This window comes from Nannobrachium achirus (genome assembly GCF_963921795.1).
Source record: "Nannobrachium achirus genome assembly, chromosome: 23".
In the NCBI taxonomy this organism is placed as follows: domain Eukaryota; kingdom Metazoa; phylum Chordata; class Actinopteri; order Myctophiformes; family Myctophidae; genus Nannobrachium; species Nannobrachium achirus.
Window position 1 is genome coordinate 43,092,344 of NC_137830.1, and position 20,831 is coordinate 43,113,174.

At 41.5% G+C, this 20,831-nt stretch overlaps 2 protein-coding genes across 2 annotated transcripts in view; both read left to right on the plus strand.

Annotated features, from left to right (window-relative positions):
* Positions 1–1,310: 1,310 nt before the first annotated feature.
* Positions 1,311–17,049, plus strand: svopl (SVOP-like; the record flags this gene model as incomplete). Its single annotated transcript, XM_080754385.1, has 14 exons — positions 1,311–1,394; positions 1,989–2,087; positions 3,974–4,045; positions 4,159–4,283; positions 4,472–4,535; positions 5,750–5,875; positions 6,519–6,647; positions 8,170–8,243; positions 9,427–9,623; positions 10,457–10,568; positions 12,651–12,732; positions 12,907–12,996; positions 16,087–16,227; positions 16,981–17,049. Exons 1-14 carry the CDS (start codon positions 1,380–1,382, stop codon positions 17,047–17,049), a joined length of 1,395 nt encoding a protein of 464 aa, XP_080610511.1. The 5' UTR covers positions 1,311–1,379.
* Positions 17,050–18,861: 1,812 nt separating this feature from the next.
* mical3b (microtubule associated monooxygenase, calponin and LIM domain containing 3b) overlaps positions 18,862–20,831 on the plus strand; it is a gene marked incomplete at its 5' end in the record, with an annotated part of 45,252 nt that continues 43,282 nt past the window's right edge. Inside the window, 2 exons of the mRNA XM_080754386.1 lie at positions 18,862–19,125; positions 20,192–20,399. Of these exons, the coding sequence (XP_080610512.1) occupies positions 18,862–19,125; positions 20,192–20,399 (472 nt within the window). The remainder of the gene's footprint in view (positions 19,126–20,191; positions 20,400–20,831) is intronic.

Below are 20,831 nucleotides of genomic sequence, written 5' to 3' on the forward strand. Positions count from 1 at the left end.
ATGTCAACAGTTCAATTACCTTTGTATTTATGAGATTGAATGGTAAATACAGCGTGAGTTCAAGACTGAAGATCAAACAACCTTGTAAGTACAATAAATCCTCCTTTCAAATGTCCCGCATATACCAGATTTGTCTGTTACGTGAGCGCTCCAGAACAGACAACTTGTGACACAATGAATGTTTGTTTATCTCCCAGATGTAATCACGGGTTCTCCAATAATAGTGTTAAACGCTTAAAAAAACATTGAGCCAAAGTTGTACATCGCTCAAAGTGCAGTGGTTTAAACTAATTGCCTTTTCGTGAGTTGATAACTGAAGTATAATAATAGCCACTACCATAATGTTTTCGTAGCCTAACCTACTCCTCATTTAGATTTTTGATTTTTCCATCTGTTTATTGATTGATTGATTGATTGACTACTTTATTAGGTAAGGTCTGCTAAAGAGGATTTAAACCCAAGAAAGCACTTTGGCTTGTTTCCATTGGGGTCCTTTGTACTCAAAATTCATGCATTTTAGACTAGAGTTACTAGCTGACTTCTTTTCTTCTTTCTTTCTGATAATCTCTGTGAATTGATAATAGCCTGCAGAAAGTTCCATCCAAGATGATGGAACCTTGCAGCATGGGGGACTATATGAAGACCCAGCTGGTAAATGCTATCCAGCTTCAGGAGTTGGACTTGGAGTTGGAAAAAAACCCTCAATGCAAGCCTACATCACAAGAGGTCCAAAGTGAGGATGGTGAGTGTTCTTTGTCATGTATTCTTCCATTCTTCTTCTAATCTATTCTATCCTTGTATAGGAAAATGTCATGTCACGATTATTGTATATAGGCCTACTATATATATTTTGATTATCACGACATTATCACGATAATCAAAATATCCCCGACATCCATTTTCCTGGGGCGGAACATATTTTGCCCAAAAAGATAGCAGATCTACACACCTTGTGAGCTTGTAGATCTGCTTTTTTCTGGCAAAGAGATTTCGTAGACAGTGGGGGAAAAAAAAGACTGGATCAAGTAGTAATTTCCAGGTCTGTTTTATGTAGGGTTTAAGTGGTACAGGTTGGCAAATAAAAGGCGAATGAATTGATCCCAGTGCGTGACGGAGGATAATTTCACGATAAATTTAAGTCTCCACGATGCGATTATTTGTGAGTGTTTTTTAATCACGATAAACAATAACGATTATCGTCCCATCCCTATCATCCATGTTATCAGACTGTGTGTGTGTGTGTGTGTGTGTGTGTGTGTGTGTGTGTGTGTGTGTGTGTGTGTGTGTGTGTGTGTGTCCCAGCAGAGCAGACCTACACTGTGGAGGATGCTGTGGAGACCATCGGCTTCGGTCGCTTCCACATCCTGCTGTTCATTATCATGGGCAGCGCAAATGTGAGGCTCTTTTTCAATCATTGATCATTTTACCCGATTGGTGGTTTTCATTAGAACAGGGGTTTTCAACAGGGGGTCCAGGGGTCCTCAGAGGGGGTCCTCAAAATCTTTGTGTGATAGAAACCTTTTTTTCCCCTCCTTTTTTATATTAACCACTTGAACCCTAGCGTCCATATTCGGACTCGGAGAACATTAGCCAAAAATAGCCGATCTACAAGCTCACAACGCCTCACAGCTAGCTTTTGTGTAGAGGGGAAAGGGAGCAGACTAAGTACGGAGTGAAAGGTCAAGTGCTTTAAGTATTGACGGTTCAAGTGGTTAAATATCTGAAAACACAAATTGACATGATTGCAAAATACACTGATGATTATGCTGTCAAAAGATGAAACTATTTGGAATCTATGAGAAGGTTGTGGGGGTCCCTGCTTCATCTCTCTCTCAACTAAGGGGTCCTTGGCCTGAAAACGTTGAAGACCCCTGCGTTAGAATATAAATGTGTTACTCTCTGCAGCCTAGCTATCTCTCCTTTTCCATCTCTCACTATTTTCCTCTTTACTCTGTCTGACTGTGTGTGTGTGTGTGTAATGTGTATAGATAATAGAAGCAATGGAGATTATGCTATTAGCAGTGGTATCACCTGAGATCCGCTGTGAGTGGCGTCTGGAAGACTGGCAGGTGGCCCTAGTGTCCACGGTGAGTGGTTCCTTTTCTACCCAGTCACTTACTGCAACCGATTCTACAAATGCCAAGGACCCCCAAAATGATATGTATTTGGCCACAGACTCTCACACGGAAAAAAAGATTTTGCCAGGGACCTCCAGAAGAGATTTGTTTTAAATCCAAATGATTCCAAAATGTTCAAACACGTTAAAGAACAGCGCAGCATGAAGTAACACACTGTGAGCACCATGTACTGCTATTTTTGAGAAGTTGAACCACTGTTCTAAATCCCAAGAGTTTTCTGAAATGCACGCACACACGCCCACACTGACGATAATCAATATTATTACAACAATCGTATCGTGGAGATTTCATTTATCGTGAAATTACCCTCCATCACGCATTGGGAAGAATTCGCCTTTAATTTGCCGAGCTGCATATCTGGTACCACTTAAACAGTCTATAATTAGTAAAACGACCTGGAAATAAACATACTTTCTTGATACAGTCTTTTTCTCACTCTCTACCAAATGTCTTTGCCAAAAAATAGCCGATCTACAAGCTCACAGCTCACGTGAGTGCATATTTTTGTCAAATGTTCCGCCCCAGGATTATGGCGATAATATCGTAAATCGCAATTTCTTCGGTCACACTAATCGTGCTATGAAATTGTCATACTGTATATCGTCCCCTCCCTAGCATTGACTGACTGACTGAGATGCTTTCCTGATTTTAACGGGTTAAGGGCTTTAAGGCCTACATTGCATGGTCACGTACATTCTGAAAATCTTCGCCTAATGACATGCCGAAAAATTGGGATGCCCAGGTGAAAGGTGATGTTTGCCACATTATTATTATACAAAACCTGATCAACCCCTACAACCCTAGCCTGATTTCAGACTCAGCTCACGCTTTAGTCTGAAGCTGTGCCCTATTCTAAATGATTTACGGGGGAGGGACTTTGCGAGCGTGCGTGACCGCGCGCGAGTGATCGCGACGCATCGTGCTCGCGACACACGGTGATCGCGACGCACGGCCGCGGTGTATGTGTTTGTGTGTGTGTGTCTCTGTCTGTGCCAGTGACTGCTTCCACACAGAACTGCGACCAGAAACATGTAATCAACATTAACAGCTTGTGAACTCAGCGTGTGCGTGTGTGTGTGTGTATGTGTGCGTGTGCCTGTCGTGTGTGAACTTCGTTTGAAATCGTTTCAACTGCTGCGCTGATTGGATATTCGTTAGACCCACCCCCCACCCCCCGCGCTCATTGGAGCAGCTGAATTTTTGGGTTGCTAAAGACGATTCCTGTACTCGGCTCCAGACCAGAGAAAGAGTCCACTCTGAGAGTGGGCGGGGTCTATGGTCTGGAACCAGGCAACTACAACCCCACCCGTTCACTCAGATCAGCCAACACAAGGATGCTGACAGAACCCTCGCTAAAAACCCCTGGACAAAAATCAACTCGTCTTAGACAATTTGTCCTCCTGGCCCCCAAACTGTGGAATAAACTCCCTGTCGCACTTAGAACTACAGACTCACTCCCTAGCTTCCGCCGTGGACTGAAGACTCACCTCTTCAGATTCCACCTAAACCCATAGCACTACTGTAACACTGTCCTTCCCTCGATGACCACACATGAAGATAGCTTTTCTCTTTTTTTGTTTTTAGGTTTTTAGACGTTTTTAGAAGGTCTACCTATGTTATTATTATTTTGTCTAGATTGATATCCAATGCATTTGTTGTATTGTACTGTACTGTACTGACATACAGTATTATCTTGCTTATTATATTGATGTATACCTGCTTGTTGTAAGTAGCTTTGGATTAAAAAGCGTTTGCTAAATGCCTAAACTGTAAACTGTATATAAGATTATCTTAGGTTAGCCTACTTTAACTTCCTTTGCATCTATTGCACGCAGATGGTGTTTTTGGGGTTTATGGTGTGCGGAGTGCTGTGCGGGTACCTCGCAGACAAATACGGACGCTGGAAGGTCAGTGCTATGACTGTGGAGGTTCCAGTTTTTTTTAATGTCTTTAAATCTCACTCACTCTGTTTTTACATAATTTTCAAATGTTATGTGTCTGTTTGTTTTTCCTCTCAAAGGTGGTATTCGGTGGTTTTGTCTGGAGTGCCTATTTTTCAGTCCTCACCTCCTTTGCACCCTCTTATGGTTGGTTCATATTCCTACGTAGCATGGTAGGCTGCGGCGTGGCTGGAGTGTCACAGGGGTGAGGAAACAAACTCTCTCTCACACACACACGCACACACACACACACACACACACACACACACACACACACACACACACACACACACACACACACACACACACACACACACACACAAACACACAAAGTATATCTTGATTGAAAACATGCTCTTCTGGTTTTACCTAAATCTTTTTTTCTCCCTCAAGGTTTGTCTTGAAGACAGAATTCATCCCTGCTAAATACAGAGCATACTTGCTCCCTCTGGCCTCTGTAAGTAGTGATGCCACCATTTGTATCTTTTCTTTGTTGCACTGAATATTACGTTGGTAAAATATGTGTATAAATAAGAGATGACATGCCAAGTGTCTAAACATTGACCTGTGCACATATTGATCGGTATCACGCAGTGCAACTCTCGGTTTGTTTGTATTTTTTCATCCTCAACCTTGATTGATTGATTGATTGAAGAATTTATTAGAAGTTTGCAATAGAAAGAAGTACAGTTTCATGACAGTACAAATCACTGGTACAAGGTCAACTAAAAGGAGATCCTAGAAAGCCGAGGCTTATTTCCACAGGAACCACACTTTAAGTATCTCATACAACATTGAAAGACAGGCGGATAGAACATAGTACTTTATCTAGGATAATATCAGTTTCAAAAGCATAACATCAAATACAAAGGCAGAAAAAAAGGGCGGGGGGAGCATGGGGGCTTGGTCTATTTACAAGTCACGGGTAGCAGCTGTCTGAAGGTGACTTTTCATACCAATTTTGAAGGAGGCTAGACATCTCCATCTTACTGCCTTTATTGTCACTGACGGCATCGACCAGTGTTGCCAATTTGTCTGTAAAGTTGGTAGTTGCGGGTTGTGTTTTTTTGGGCTTGTTATTAAAGTGTAGTTGCTTATTTGGGGTTGCTTCCAAAAAAAAGTTTATTTTAACCAGTGGTCCTCAAATATCTTCATGTCACGGGTCCCCTAATTAATATGTATTTGTCCCCTAATGTTTTGTGTCAGTACCTGTACCTGATTTGTGTTGTTAGACTGTTTCAAAAAAATCTACCAAATATTACATTTTATGAATATTTTACCTATATATCAAAATATATTGAAGATAGCCGATGTAATAATATAGGTTTGAACTTTAAAGTGCTCATGCCAACTAGTTGCTTCTTTTGGGCTTGTTTTCATAGACCTGGGGCCCGTTTCACGAAACCTGGATAGACAGGGTTTACGATCCTGGCTCGACAAAGTCTCTCCTTCTCAGCCTGGCTTGGCGTTAGTGGAACGGAATAAACCAGGCTATACGGAGGAGGCTTTGTCAAGTCTGGATTCTGCTTAAATCCTGGCTTATTTAATTCAGCTTTCGTGAAACAGGCCCCTGGTTGCTTATTCCTCTCACAAAATCTGGCAACACTGGCACCAACGACACCAAAGATGGTCTCTGTATGTATCTATGACTGTGTGTTTCTGTCACTGCAGATCTTTTGGATGGCAGGCTCCATGCTGATCATCATCTTAGGGATGACTCTGGTTCCCACCCTGGGTTGGAGGTGGATGATCCGCATATCCGTAGCCCCCAGTATCATCCTCATCTTTCTGTTCAAGGTGGGATTCTCTCAGGACACCCCTATCCCACCCATTTGATTTCCCCTTAACCCACCAGATTTCTCCCTATCCCTACTAGGCGTTGCAACTATTGATTATTTTCTTACTGATGATTGGTCTTAGATTAATGGAATAATCAGAAGAAGATAGATAGAAGTGCAAGAATAATTGAGAAGCGCACAAAAATGAAAAAAAGTATTGTATATCAACAAATCAATTAACCACGCGTTTTATAATTTGTTGTCTGCGCGTTGGGCAAAATGAGTGGAAATAGCAGATCTAAAAGGCGTCACATTGCGAAGCTTCGTGAGATTGTAGATCGGCTGTATTGGCTATGAAGTCTTTTGAAACCTTTCACCTATAGACATGCCCATATTTTATGACATTATCAATTTAAAACGATTATATATAATCGATTATATCAATTGTTTTGCTTAACTGTTGCACCCTAATCCCAACCCTTTGACTTCATCCTGTGTGTGTGTGTGTGTGTGTGTGTGTGTGTGTGTGTGTGTGTGTGTGTGTGTGTGTGTGTGTGTGTGTGTGTGTGTGTGTGTGTGTGTGTGTGTGTGTGTGTGTGTGTGTGTGTGTGTGTGTGTGTGTGTGTGTGTGTGTGTGTGTGTGTGTGTGTGTGCGCGCGCAGTTCATCCCAGAGTCAGCACGTTACAATGTGTCTGCAGGGAACCTGAAGGGGGCAATGGAGACCCTCCAGTGGATTGCCAAGATGAACAATGCCTCCCTTCCACCTGGAAAGCTGGTAGAAACTGTGGGGGTAAGTCAATATAAAGGTGATTTCAGCATATTGTTGAACAATATATAATATTCCAGCAGATAGCCATGTGTTTGTGTGTGTTTTCTGCCTGTCTTGCCTATGACATTAACATGCAGGGACAACATTTGCATGAGTGGTTTTGGTTGGTCGTTGGTCCCATTGTTCTCCGGTTTCACACTCCTAATCGCCGTCCTTCAGTATCCATGTGCTTTTGTGTTTGTATACAGTACAGTATTCTTGCAGCAGAAAGAACACACCTTGCTAAAGATTTGAAAAAATATGTTTATTATACAGTGTATTAATTATACTGTACTCTGGTCCACGAATGTGTCTTTGACTGTGTCAGGGTCAATGTCTCTTACCCTTGTCCATGAATTAAATACAGAGTTTACAGTTTACAGTTTAGGCATTTAGCAGACGCTTTTAATCCAAAGCGACTTACAATCAGCAGATAACATCACAATAATAAACAAGATAATATGTCAGTACATCATCAACAATATAACAAATGCAAAAGGATATCTATCTAGAAAAACACCATATAATCAAAGTTCTAAAAAACATAAAAAACAAAACAAATGCTAACTAGCTTCATGTATTCATTGATTTTTCTGTAGTGCTAAGGGTTTAGGTGGAGTCTGAAAAGGTGAGTCTTCAGTCCACGGCGAAAGCTAGCGAGTGAGTCCGTTGTTCTAAGTGCGACAGGGAGTTTATTCCACAACTTGGGGGCCAGGAGGGCAAACTGTCTCGGACGAGTGGGCTTCCAACGTAAAAAAGACCGTAAAAGGTCTTATTTGGGATGTTCCTTTTAGGCAGGGTGTTTAACTGTACTTGTACTGTACTACATTTCAATTGTATTGACTATACTTGTACTGTTCTCCATTTTTGTCTAATAAAATAATCAATCAATCAATCAATCAATCAAAACCCTCATAGCACTGGAATGTGGGGCAGGTGGAAAAGCTACAGTTAGGCCTCAAGGTCAAGAGTGTCTTTATATATTTAGAAGACGTCTTAAAAAAAAGTGCAAGATTGATGAATTGAAATAACATTATGTCTGTAAAATAGAAAAACCTCCTGTGGACAGGTGATGAGAATTAGTACTTGTGCTAAAATCACTTATATCACTGCATCTGGTTCGTCCAATGTGATTGTGATGTCCATATCAAATAAATAAAACATAACATAACATAACATCTGTAGCATCTGGGGACAAGTAAACAGCATAAATCTATATAAACGACCCATCAACCATCCATCCATCCATCTTCAACCGCTTATCCGAAGTTGGGTTGCGGGGCAGCGGTTCCAGCAACAGGCTCCAGATATCCCTTTCCCGGTCAGCCACTTCATCCTGGGGGTTCTCGAGGCGTTCCAAGGCCAGCGTGGAGATAATAATCCCCTGTCTGGTCTGCCCCGGGGCCTCCTCCCAGTGAAAAGAATAAATGTGCATGGCGTTTACTTGTGAATATACTGTTGGGTTTTATGTGTTTGATGACCCTATGGCTGTTCTGTGTTTTAGGACGAGAGGGGCAACTGGCGTATCCTCCTCAGTCCAACATGGAGAAGGACATCTGTAATACTGTGGTACACATGGTAATGCTTCTACGCCATGTAATGACGTTTATTATCGACTATTATTATAATTTGTACAAGACCATAGCCATGCAAGTTGGGAACAATGAAATACACATTGGCATTCTGATATATACTTGTTTTACCTGTTGTCAGCCCCACTCACATTGCATTTTGATTTGCAATGCCGCTTATATTAGCTGAACTTTCTTCACTATGACCACAGCTCTCATAATTTCAGTTTCATTGCACGCGCTGCCACTTGCATTGGCACCGCGGCAAGCAAAGCAAAGTTCGGCCACCAATCAGTTAAGCCGACAGGCCTGGTTCCAATCAACTTATATTGGCTAAGCGGAACAAATGTGAGGCAAAGCTTTACCAATCTGTGAAGCCGACGGGTTCGGTTGGCCAATCGGGGTCGCTGATGCATACACCCTCAAAGACACAGGGATCCAGTACATTCTCTACAGCAGGGATCTTCAATGTTTTCAGGCCAAGGACCCCTTAGTTGAGAGAGAGATGAAGCAGGGACCCCCTCAACCTTTTCAGAGATTCCATATACTGGTAGTTTCATTGTTTTACAGCACGATCATTTTCAGATATTTAAAGGACAACTTTAGTTTTTTACAACAAGGGTCCATATTTTAGATTGTAATTAAAGAATATAAAAGATGAGTGTTAAAATTATTTAATTTATTTAATTTACTTACTTACATATGGCTAAATATGTCATTTTACACAGAATAAGCCCATTCCCAAGATGCACCGCAACCTTTCATGGTTGGATGTGACTTATGGGGGCTGGAGGACCCCCTGTAGTAACTCTGAGAACCCCCTAGGGGCCCGGACCCCCTGTTGAAGACCCCTGCTCTACAGAAGAGATTAAATTCAAATTGCCTCAGCACTTCATATCCCAGGTCATACTGTATGAATTACACTCGCCAAGTTTTAGGCCGTTCGGTCAGAATGCGCCCGAGTTATGCCTGGGACACATAGACAGACATACTCACACATACACAGATTTTGAGAATTAACAGACTGAGGATTATTGTTAGTTATTATTATTATTGTTAAATCTAATTGAATTAAATATTGGTATCTCCATAACTCTATAGATATAGTATGTCTGTCTGTGTTTATGTATTTGTATAAGCGCTCATATGTGTGCATTTTCTTGGACGCTTGTGTGTGCGCATGCTCTTAGGTTTGTGGCCTCCTTTTCCTACTACGGCTCTGTGCTGAGCAGCTCGGAACTCCTGGAGAAAAACCTGCTGTGCATAACGGACGCTGATGCGGCCCACCAGGTCAAGCACCGCCATGAGGAAGGGCTGTGCTACTGCATCCCCTTTGGAAAGAACGACTACAACACTCTCCTCATCAGCTGCCTCGGGGAGGTTGCACGTGAGTGAGGGGTGGGGGTTAGAACCAGGGGTCATCAATATGTCCGTGCACAGACGAATGTGTCTGTGGCAAGACTTGTACTTGAAGGGCGAGGTCACGCCATTTCTTCTTTGCCATCTGACCAGTGATGTATATCGGACCAGTTACCCATATGTGGAGACCCCTGGTACCCATATATGGAGATCCATGTACTGTATATGGAGATATACTGTGAGAGCCCAAACATTTGTGTTGTATGTGGCAGATGTGGCCTCCATATATGGGCATTCCCATACTGTATGAAGTCCTGTTAGATATGGGTTTAATATTGATGACATCAGGGAACTCCATATATGGGCATAAAAGGGATTCTGTTAGTGTGCCATCACAGTGAAGCCAGAACGTGATGTCAAAGCAGCAAACCCATTCTGTTAAGAGTGGTTTCCCTGACATCACAGTGATGTCAGAGCGACAAACCCATAGACCTGTGATGTCACAGCGATGTGTCCGGGGAACCACAGTGTCAGGCGTGACCTACAGAGATACGCGGATAAGCCGGATACGTGGACAAGATGTGCCGGTTTTCATAGTTAACTGCGACCTACGGTTGCAACAAATGGAACCTAATGGACCCATAACTCTGAGTTGCAGACCTGTTATGGTCAATCAGGGCTATCTCATTGTGTTTCTGATATTATTACTGTCCACTCATGTCCGTGGAAAAAACTGAATATTGATATAAATGACCACCACAAGCCAGCATGGCGATGACCCCTGATTAGACCGTTGCCATGTCCAAGAGGTATAACTGACTGAACAACATGAACCCCCCCTCTTTCTGTCTCTCCCCGCAGTTATCCCTGTGAACATATGGCTGTTGAATGTGATTGGACGAAAGTGGAGCCTGACGGTGCTGCAGCTCGTAGCGGCCCTGTTGTTTATGCTTGTCAACGTCTGCACCACCATGTAAGACCCTCAAGCAGTGTTCATTCTGTTGACTAAATAGTCAGGGGATTAATAAAGCCTGGGAATAAATTCCTTACCAAACGATTTCTTCACCAATATGTTCGTAAAGGTGTCTAGTAATATATCTAACAAAGTTTGAAATTCAAAATCCCTAGGAGAATCTTTGACAGCTAGGGTAACATTGGGTCTCATTCACTTACTATACACTTACTATAAAGGAAAAAAGGACTCCCAAAAGATCTGCTTTAAGTGGGATGTGAGGAGTCTAACTAGGTGTTATTAATTATTCTGAATCCATTGCAAGCATTTGTTTTGCACGAAAAACATTCATTGGGCTTACAATGGCCCCAAAAAAGATGGTTTAGTGATGAGTCATCACTTTTCACAGTTTTGTGGGATCCATTTTTAGCCCAATGGATGTTTTTTTTTTTTTTTGCAAAACAAATGCTTGCAATGGATTCGGAATAATTAAAAACACCTAGTTAGACCCCTCACATCCCACTTAAAGGGGGAGTCATTTTTCCTTTATAGTATATAGTAAGTGAATGAGACTCAAAGTTACCCTAGCTGTCAAAAATTCTCCTAGGGATTTTGTATTTCCAACTTTGTTAGATATGTTAGATAATGTTACTAGACACTTTGACAGGTATTTTGATAATATTCCCTGACTAACTATGACGAGAAATGTTCATCAATTACCTTCTTTCATTGATGGAATTTAATCAAAAATATAACAAACTAAGCGCTATGATGACTAAAGCTATGACTAGTAAATAGATTGACAATTGTGTCAACAAATAAAAACTAGACTAAAATGTTAGGGTGGGACTAGTGGACAAGAGATCTTAGTAGAACTAAGACTAGTCCTTTTATGCTTTTTTTGTGTGCAGGCGTTAACTCACAACGCGTCGCACCACGGCTCATTGTGAGCTTGTAGATCTGCTATTTTTGTCAAGCAGCAAAGTACAAATCAGGCATTACAACACCATCACAGCCTGCCAATTTAATTTTTTGTCATCTAAATCAACTGTAGATTTTGCCAACTAAAATCTTATGATATTTAGTCAACTAAAACTAAACTAAAACATTTCAGATGACTCATATATGACAAACAAAATGGTATTTTATTAAAACTAGACCAGGTCACCTGGTTCTGCCAGACCCGCAATGAAAATCAGAATGCAAGGAAGGGGGGGGTATGGCACTGAACTAACACATGAACACACAGGATTGTATAGGCTGAGCAGCTGGAAATGTTTCTGAGCTTGTAGATGGGCTGAGGAATTTATAGTGTCAGCAGCTCGTCAGCCAACTCAACTCAGCTGGTCCTGTACAGGTGACGGCACTCAAGGCAATCAGCCGAGCAAGGGAAGGGAGGGGCAGATGAGCAGTCAGAGGCAAACACAGGCACACTGAGGAAAAGAGGGACCGACCGACCGACCGACAGACCGACAGACCGACAAAGCCTTTTGTAGGCCGACCCCCTGGGTCTGGCAAAGACTAACTAAAACAAAGTCAAAATGAACACTGCCCTCAAGCCCGATTGGCACTTGTTCAATGGCATTGCAGAGTAATTCTAATAGTGTGCAGTGGATGCAATGTGTTGTGAGTTTACAGATATACAGATCCTTCTCGAAAAATTTGAATATTGTGTAAAAAAAGCATTGCAGCTTCCCACTGGACTTCAAGCAACTCTTTGACTTTGACTTTGACATTTCTATTATAAATTCTTGTTTTGAGTGGTCTTGTGTAATATTGTAATATTTTGAAATAATATGGACTTTTGATATTCATGAGCTGTATGCCATAAAAAAAAAGGTTTTAACAAAAAAAGGTTTGGAATAATTCACTGAATGTCCAATGTATCTAGAATATATGAAAGTTTCAAGAAATATATGAAAGTTTCAAGAAAATGTACTTTTACATAATATTCAAATTTTTCGAGAAGGATCTGTATTCTTTCGGTCGTACGACGGAGAATAAATGAGGCGTCTCTCATTGACTGTTCGTGTGCCTGCAGTACATTCTGTTGTCCCATGTTTCTCACCCTTCATCTTCCTTTGTCTCCGTGTCTTCTTCTAGGGCTGGTTTTACTGTGCTGCTCTTGTTGCTCAGGTCTTTGGTCTCCATGAATTTTAATGTGACATATATATACACAGCAGAGGTATGAATACAAGGAATTCATTGTCCAGTCTTTAATACCGCATGCATATACTAGTGAAGGACTTTTTAAGAAATAATTTGTCACAGTTGTAGTCTGTGTTCAACCTACGTCAAATGTTTTTGTCATTTGACCATAATGTCTCTCTGTGTCTTACATTTTATCCTTCTGTCTAAGGTCTATCCCACCATAGCGCGGTCTCTTGGAATGGGCTTCTGTACCTCCTTCAGTCGTATTGGAGGCATGATCGCACCCTTCATAGCACAGGTATGTTGGAACTGACGTGGAAATCCTAATTAATTTATGGACTAAAAGTCAAGCAGAATTGAAACTCTCAAAAGATCGACAAACCTTGACTCAGGAACAATGATGACAGAAAACATTTATTTACAGCGGTGTAACAGACACACACAAATACATACGTCCTACACCAAGACACAGACAAGACGGACTGACTGGCTCATCCCTGACTGTCCATTCATAATTGGCTAGTTTCTCACAGTCATAAAACAAAGGCTGTCTCTTCCTCCTGCAGCTGTGACCCTCCCTGAATACCAGTCCTATCTCAGCAGATAGCAGACTAAACCCTGGTTCTCGGTTCATAGCTTTTTAAGAAAACATACTCATCGATGTTAAGCAATATAATATTCACCCCTCTGGCCATTTCTGTTCTGTGACATGGACAAATCACATTTATTTGTATAGGCCTTAATCAGTTATATTACAGAATCAATGTGCTCTACAGACTCACATTTTTAACAAAGGAAACACATGACAACCAGAGAAAAGGTAGAAACCCCAAGGAAGGCTCACAGCAGAGCAGCACCTTCTTCCTCCATGATGCAGTAGATGCTGGAGGGGCAATATGCTAATTCAAAACAAACAAAAGAATAAAAGTTCTGTGTGTCCATGCTGGGGGATGCATTGATCCCATGCTCCTTGTTTTGGTTTGGTTGGAATCTGACTCCCGGTGTCATGTCTCGCGTGTCTCCTGCCGTCTCTCTGCCCTCGGTTTCTTGTGAACACTGAATAAAGCAGAAGAAGGTCTATTATTCATTTTACGAATGGACATGAACATTTTTTTTTTTTTTTTTTTTTTTTACTGTTGCAGTCTTTATTGGGCATGTGTTTATATGATAAGCTTATTTAATGCACTTCTGTAACATTAACCAGCCAACAAAAGAATAATATATGTTTTTCTTTTTCAAAATCAATTTAATTAAAATTGATTATTTTATTTTACAATCGATGAATTGATTTGTTTAACTGTAGAGGGATATCAACAGGCATTATACAAATATATGTTGCTGTTTCCACATATTAAGTTTTTTCTTATTTTAATTTTTTTAGTAAATGAATTCCCTACTTGATTACCGTGTCAAATGTAGCAGATCCACAAGCTCGAAACGCGCAGCGAAGCGACATGTTTTGATCTTTGTATTTCTTAAAGTTTTTTAATTTGAATAGCAGTTTTGGACATACAGTATGAGTAACGGGTCTGAAGCTCTAAGCTAGATGCAGAATAGATTATCCAAAACCCAAATTTAGAGTGAACATTTTTTACTAAAATTTTTGCTTCTGGGGGTCCCTGGAACAAAATATTTTGAGATGGGGGTCCGTGGCCAAATACATATCATTTTAGGAGTCCTTGACGCGTGATTGGAAATGACACCCGAGCTCCAGGGAAACCCCGCCCACCGAAGCTTTTGATTGGCTGAAGCGGAGCTAGGGAGCGCTCCATTGTAGTCGCTTGGACAGGGCGTTTATCGTGGGCTTGCCCAGGCCTTACGGCCTGGGCATAAATATAACGATTGCATTCACCACGGCTTCGTAACTCGCGCGGCGCTCCGCCGGCCGCGCGGCCCTGGCCCAAGGTCCGCTGGCCTGCGCGCCGCTTGCAGTGTCGTGGACAATCGAGCGGCTCCGCCTGGAGCTCGGGTGTCATTTCCAATAACGCGTCCTTGACATGACAAAGTTTGAGAACCACTGATATAGGCCGATTCTACAAATGTCTTCTAAATCCTAACCGTTTTCTGAAAAAGAAAATGTTGCTATATCAGTGGTTCAAACTTTGTCATGTCAAGGATCCCCAAAATGATATGCATTTGGCTGCGGACCCCCATATCAAAATATTTTGTTCCAGGGACCCTCAGAAGCAAAGATTTTAGTTAAAAATGTTCACTCTAAATTTGGGTCTTAAGCTAGATGCAGAATATCTATTCTGCATCTAGCTTAGGGCCTCAGACCTGTTGGCAAACGCCAGGTCGCAGAAGGACAATGCAACCTGGGACGTTGGGTTGTACATGGCCTAGATTCTATATAAAAAACATCTTTCACATAGACATGACACTCAGACAAGGACGACAAAACACAATGACGAGACACAGCAGGGTTAGTAGGACAAGAGTGTTCTACTCTTTACTCTAATCTGGATGTGTTGTACTCTGTGACCGTTTTCAGTGTTTAGCTCTTGGGGCACAAAATGGTATGCGTTAAAGCACTGGTTCCCAAACACTGGGTCGGGACAAATTTTTATGGGTCCCTTCATTTTTTGGTTTCCTACATTTTGTTTTTAATTATAAAAAAAAAAAAAAACATTCCCAAAAAAAAGTTCTTTGGGGAAAAAAAACTAATTTCAGAGATTTGTTCAATAATTTCATGCAGACATTAAAGAAATCACAGAAATTCCATAAATAAGAAAACAAATGTTTAAGAAGTAGTGAAAATAGCAGATCTAAAAGCTCACAACGTGTTGCAAAGCGACATGTTGAGAGCTTGTAGATCTGCTATTTTCAATTGTTTGGGTCCCAGGTGAATATCTAATTTCTCTTTTGGGTCACGGGCTAAAAGGTTTGGGAACCACTGAGTTAAAGTACCTTTCCCCATGTCTGGTTTAAATCCTTTCTCTTTTCAATACATGTACTTTGCATGCCAAGTATTTTCAGTGAGTATCTACACTGTAGATACTCACTGAAAATACAGAGAACATCGGAACAGAAATACCTTGTGGTCCAAAGGCGAGAGCTACCCGGACACAACAATTATACAGCCTTGAGTTCACAGAGATTTTTGTTTTTTTGTTTTTGTTGAATTCCTAAGCCAATGATTTGATGACCGCCGGTGACTCGCAGAGTAGGAGAGTCTCCTAGCGTCTCCTATTGACTGATCGTCAAATTATTGGAATAGGAATGCGGCAAAAAAGAATCCATGTTTTCATGGGGTGTGTAATTGATAACTTGGGTGAACTACTCCTTTAATGCTTTGGAGATGCGCAGAGCACAAGAAACTACCAGGATGTTCATGGGAAAGCTTCGGGGTAGCTATTTTTTTAAATGTCTTTTTGTCCTTGTTTTACAGGTGTTGATGTCACACTCTGTAATATTGGCCATGACTCCCTTTGCCTTGGCCTGTGTAGTGTGTGCTATTACAAGCTTTCTCTTGCCATATGAGACCAAGGGGAGAGCACTACTGGTAACACATCTATTTTCCCTCATTTTTGCACATTTCTATTTCTCAATTTATGTGATCCAAGGAACGTTTCTAATGTTTGGACTTTCCATTTCTTTGCAGCAAAGTTCCTGATGTTCACATTGATTTTTATTATTTTGTAGCATATGTATAATGTATTATGTAATTATCATCAGGTAATGTACAGTTTACGTTGTTTGGTCTATTAAAAGTTACACTGTCAACTGACTGGCAGCCAGGCAGTATGACAATAATTTAAAGTTTTGTGTAATGTTGTGTTTAATGTCAGTGTATACATTAAAAACATGAGACAACGAATCACAAACAATTATTCAATGCCCTCTAATTCGAGTGCATTTTCATGTTTATTGGCAGCGCAATTGATGGGTTCATAGGTTTGTCACAGCCGTTGAATAGGTACAGATGGTGCTCAAACGTTTTGCCTCATGAAAAGGGAGCAAACCATCATAAGAACCCTGGCATTTTACATCACCATTTTATTTTTGGTCTGTGCATTCTATCCAGTCTACTTTACATGTGTATCCATTATATAAATAGGAAGAGAGACATTTTCTTTCTGTTAGATATGGCTTGTCATTCAAATAAACTTGTACAATATTGCTCTCGCAGACTCGCACCCACATCAGCAAAGCCGAATCCATGGCAACAGTTTTAAGCTCATCTGTACTTTTCAGAATCTTAGTGGTGACAGTATATTTGAGAACGTCTGCATGGAATTACATGTAGGACAAAACGCTGTACTGTGTAGTTGTCTGCCTACAGCTAGTGTGCTATTTGACCACCCTCAGTCCTGAGTTCCCTGTTTCTTCAACACTAGATGGAGACATCTAGTCGTGTGGGGCTGTTGCATAGAGCAACAGCTACATCACAGCAGTGGATTACCTGTGAAAGGGAAGGAGACTGGGGATTAGTTAAAAGAAGCCGTCCGCCCATTCAATTCTACTTAACATACGCAATCCTCTTTGTGCTGTGCTAGTGTGTGTGCGTGTGTAAGGGCACAGCAGTATGCTTTTACAAAGCCGGGGTGTATGCATGATCTTATATTGGACCTTAAGATTAACCCCTGACTTTTGCTGTCCCCATGCACACTGTAGAGAGTCTATATTCCAAGTACTTGCAGTACTAAATAGGTATAGCATATAAAAGTATACACAATCAGGACCAGGGTGGACATCACTTTTACTTGTATCAGGTACGAAACAGTCTAGACAAAATTGGTGTCCTTCCCAGCTAATATTCTGACCATCGGAATATAATCTTGACTGTTATGATAAAATGGTACTGTTTGTAGCAATATTTATCTCCCTCTGCCTCAGGTTCCCAGAGTAAAGATCTCTCCCAGCCTGATCCTTGTCCCTAAGCTTTTTAGATCCTAGTCGGTCTCCTCAGGACCTGTAAGATTAGAGTTCATGTGTGCACGTGTAGGTGCCTCCCTATGTTAAGTTGCTAATGTGGGAGGGGTTTATGCTCGCCAGTCAATTCCCCTCCCTTAAACACAAACACAGTAGTGTCAGTGTGTGTGTGTAAGGTCATCTATAGAGCCAAAGCCTAATGCCCAATGCAGGACCAATTAAAGCTTATGACTTTTGCGATGGAGGTTGCCTGTACGTAGTGCATGTATGAAGTTTGCTGTGGAGTATATTTGTTGTAGCTGAAGTTGGACTTAGATGGGCTACCTGTCAACCTGGCACCATAACCTGTATGCTGTATTTACTCAGACAACTGAGTAAATGGTGAGTATTAAAACTATACAAATATTTTTAATATTTTAATTTCCTTTGACTACAGAGTTTGAGGGGTACTAAATCCTGCCCTTTTATGAGAACCCATCTATGGCAGCTCCCCCTGGCTTTATCTGTTAAAGATAGTTCTGCATTTTGTTAGTTTAGTGATTTGGGCTTACCACATTCCCAGTATCTTTGCATGATCTTGTTAATTGTGGACTATGAGGTAATATCAGTATTGTTTAATGAAACGTTGAATCAATTGTGAATGTGTGTGCCCAGTCTTTGTCTTCGTGCTTGGTGCGGATGGGTCTGCCATGTGAAAGGGTCATTATGCTCCCACTGTGTTGTAAACAAAAACACACACCCACACACCACACCACGTATAATACACGTTCATGCACCCTCTATTGTTTTACCCTGAAGCCCATGCTTGTGCAAGCAAATGGACGCAATTCCAGTAACCTATTTAGTTTTGTAATTTGAAAACAATAGATTGATTTTAAGTTCTAGTTGGGGTATGTAGGTAGGCCTAATTTTCATCCTGTAGAGTGAACCGTATTTGACTTTGGTACAGAGCAATTCAGCAGTTCAACTATTGCATCTTCAATTATTTTTTATTTCTATAGTGTTAGTGTACATTAAAGCACCTTTAAAAGGTACTTTGCTTTGTTTTGACCAAAATATATCAGGCACAATGACATAAGATTGATATAGGCTAATTATGAAAGAAAATCGTGTAACAAGGCTGACTGGAAAATATAATTCTTTATAAGTACACCACATTAAAATGCTGTAAAAGTGTGATGATTATCCGTTTTAATGTACTGTTTTATAATTTTCCCGAAGCCGACCTGGAGTCAGATACTGACATCAACGGGAGACGCCCTGCCCTGGGTGTCCTGGCTCCGGGGTTGCCATGGGAGACGGGGTGGACTCGGAGAGCCACGCCCAGGAACTGTTTGATGACTTTGTCCATGCGACAACCTGTAGGGCCACGCTCCGTGCCTTCAGTCAGCTGTGTGAACACCTCCAGCTCACACACAGACCCCCTGAGCAGCCTCTGTACCACACCATCAAAGAACGTCTCAACTACTGGAAGGCCAGTGGCCTATGGGCCAAACTGGACAAGAGGGCTGCTCACCGAGAGTATATGAAGGGCCATGCCTGTGCAAACACTACAGTAAGCCTTCTCTGCTGCTTTTTTATGCCTGCCTAATTTGTGAAGAACAAAAGAATGCTATTGTTTTTCTTTTTTTGCTGCACTATTGTACACCAGTGGTCCTCAACCTTTTCAGGCCGTGACCCCCAACATAATCATATTTGAACTGGGGACCCCCCACCCTGATAACCACTAAGAGTTGAGCCATTACATTTTGTGAAAATAGCAGATCTACATGCTCACAACGCCTCGTGTTGCGAGCTGTGTGCGAGATTTTCACAATTTCTAATATTTGACAAAATGGCCAATGTTTAATTTGTCATTTTAGAGGTATTAAAATTCCTTAAATTGTCATTTTAGAAATGTGCAGATACCCTCTATATACACTTAAACTTTATGTTGGTTTGTTTACTGTTGAGTGAGAAAACAATGTTTCACATTAAGTTAATCACCTGGGGACCCCCCAAAATAATTTGGGGACCCGACCCACAGGTTGAGAACCACTGCACTATTGTACACGCCGGTAAAACCTCAGTTAACGCTAAAGCTTTTACTGTGTACCCAGTGTAAGGTCCCATGCTGAGTATGCTCCTGTGTTACTATGTGAATGTTGACCTGTGTCAACTGGACATTTTTGTTGATATCACAGACTGATCACCCTGTAGACAATATGCCTTCTGGTGTGTTCCAAGATTTCTAGCGGAAGTCTGCGTTTAACGGACGTTACGTCATGCGGTGCGGGTCTGTTTACATTCCCCAGCGAAAAAACTAAAATAGATTGTAGCTCTTAACTCACTCTTGATAGGTGTAACATTGCTTGAATCAATGTTTTTGTTTGTATATTGTTTATTGCGAGCACAACCGACGGAGCAGGAGACGTAGACCAGAGTTAATTTCGTGCAGGGAATACGTTTGCAGGAACACTGCACCGTGAAAAAAAATACAGCTTCCGGTGAAGTTCCTACGGCGGAAGTTGAACGCTTTCTGCCTTCTATTGTCACCAGGCTTTTCTCTTCGGAGATGAGGATAAGCCTGGCTACGCGAGGCTACAGACTGATCAGCTCTGCTCTCTGTCTCCTCCTCTCAGTGTGTGGTCATTGGAGCAGGCCCCTGTGGTCTGCGGACAGCAGTGGAGCTGGGCTTCATGGGGGCTCGGGTGGTGCTGCTGGAGAAGAGAGATGGCTTCTCCAGGAACAATGTCCTCCACCTCTGGCCCTTCACCATCCATGACCTGAGGGGCCTTGGGGCCAAGAAGTTCTATGGGAAATTCTGCGCAGGATCCATTGACCATATCAGTGAGTCGGTTGTTATAACCACTAAACATAAGGTGTAGCAATTAGTGGTCAGTTCATCCTACGTTTTTAACATACAGTACTGTACAAATTGTGGCCTTATTTCCCAATGGGACTTGAATTCCTAGTATCTCAAAATAATGACACTTTCTCAAAATAATATTTGGAGATACTAGTCATTTTGAGAAAACAACTCTTTTTTTTTGTGTGTGTGTGGGGGGAGGGGGTACTTTTTTGGGCAGCAAAGATCATCGGGAACAGGACTCGAACCCACGATGTGCAGATGTCGGGCTACATTAGAGCCTAAGTGCCAACTTTTCATTACTTTAAGATACCTGTACTAATAATTTTAAGAAAGAAACTTGCTACTTTGAGATGCCTGTAAGTTATTATTTTGATATACTAACTAATTATTTTGAGATAATAACTTGCTAT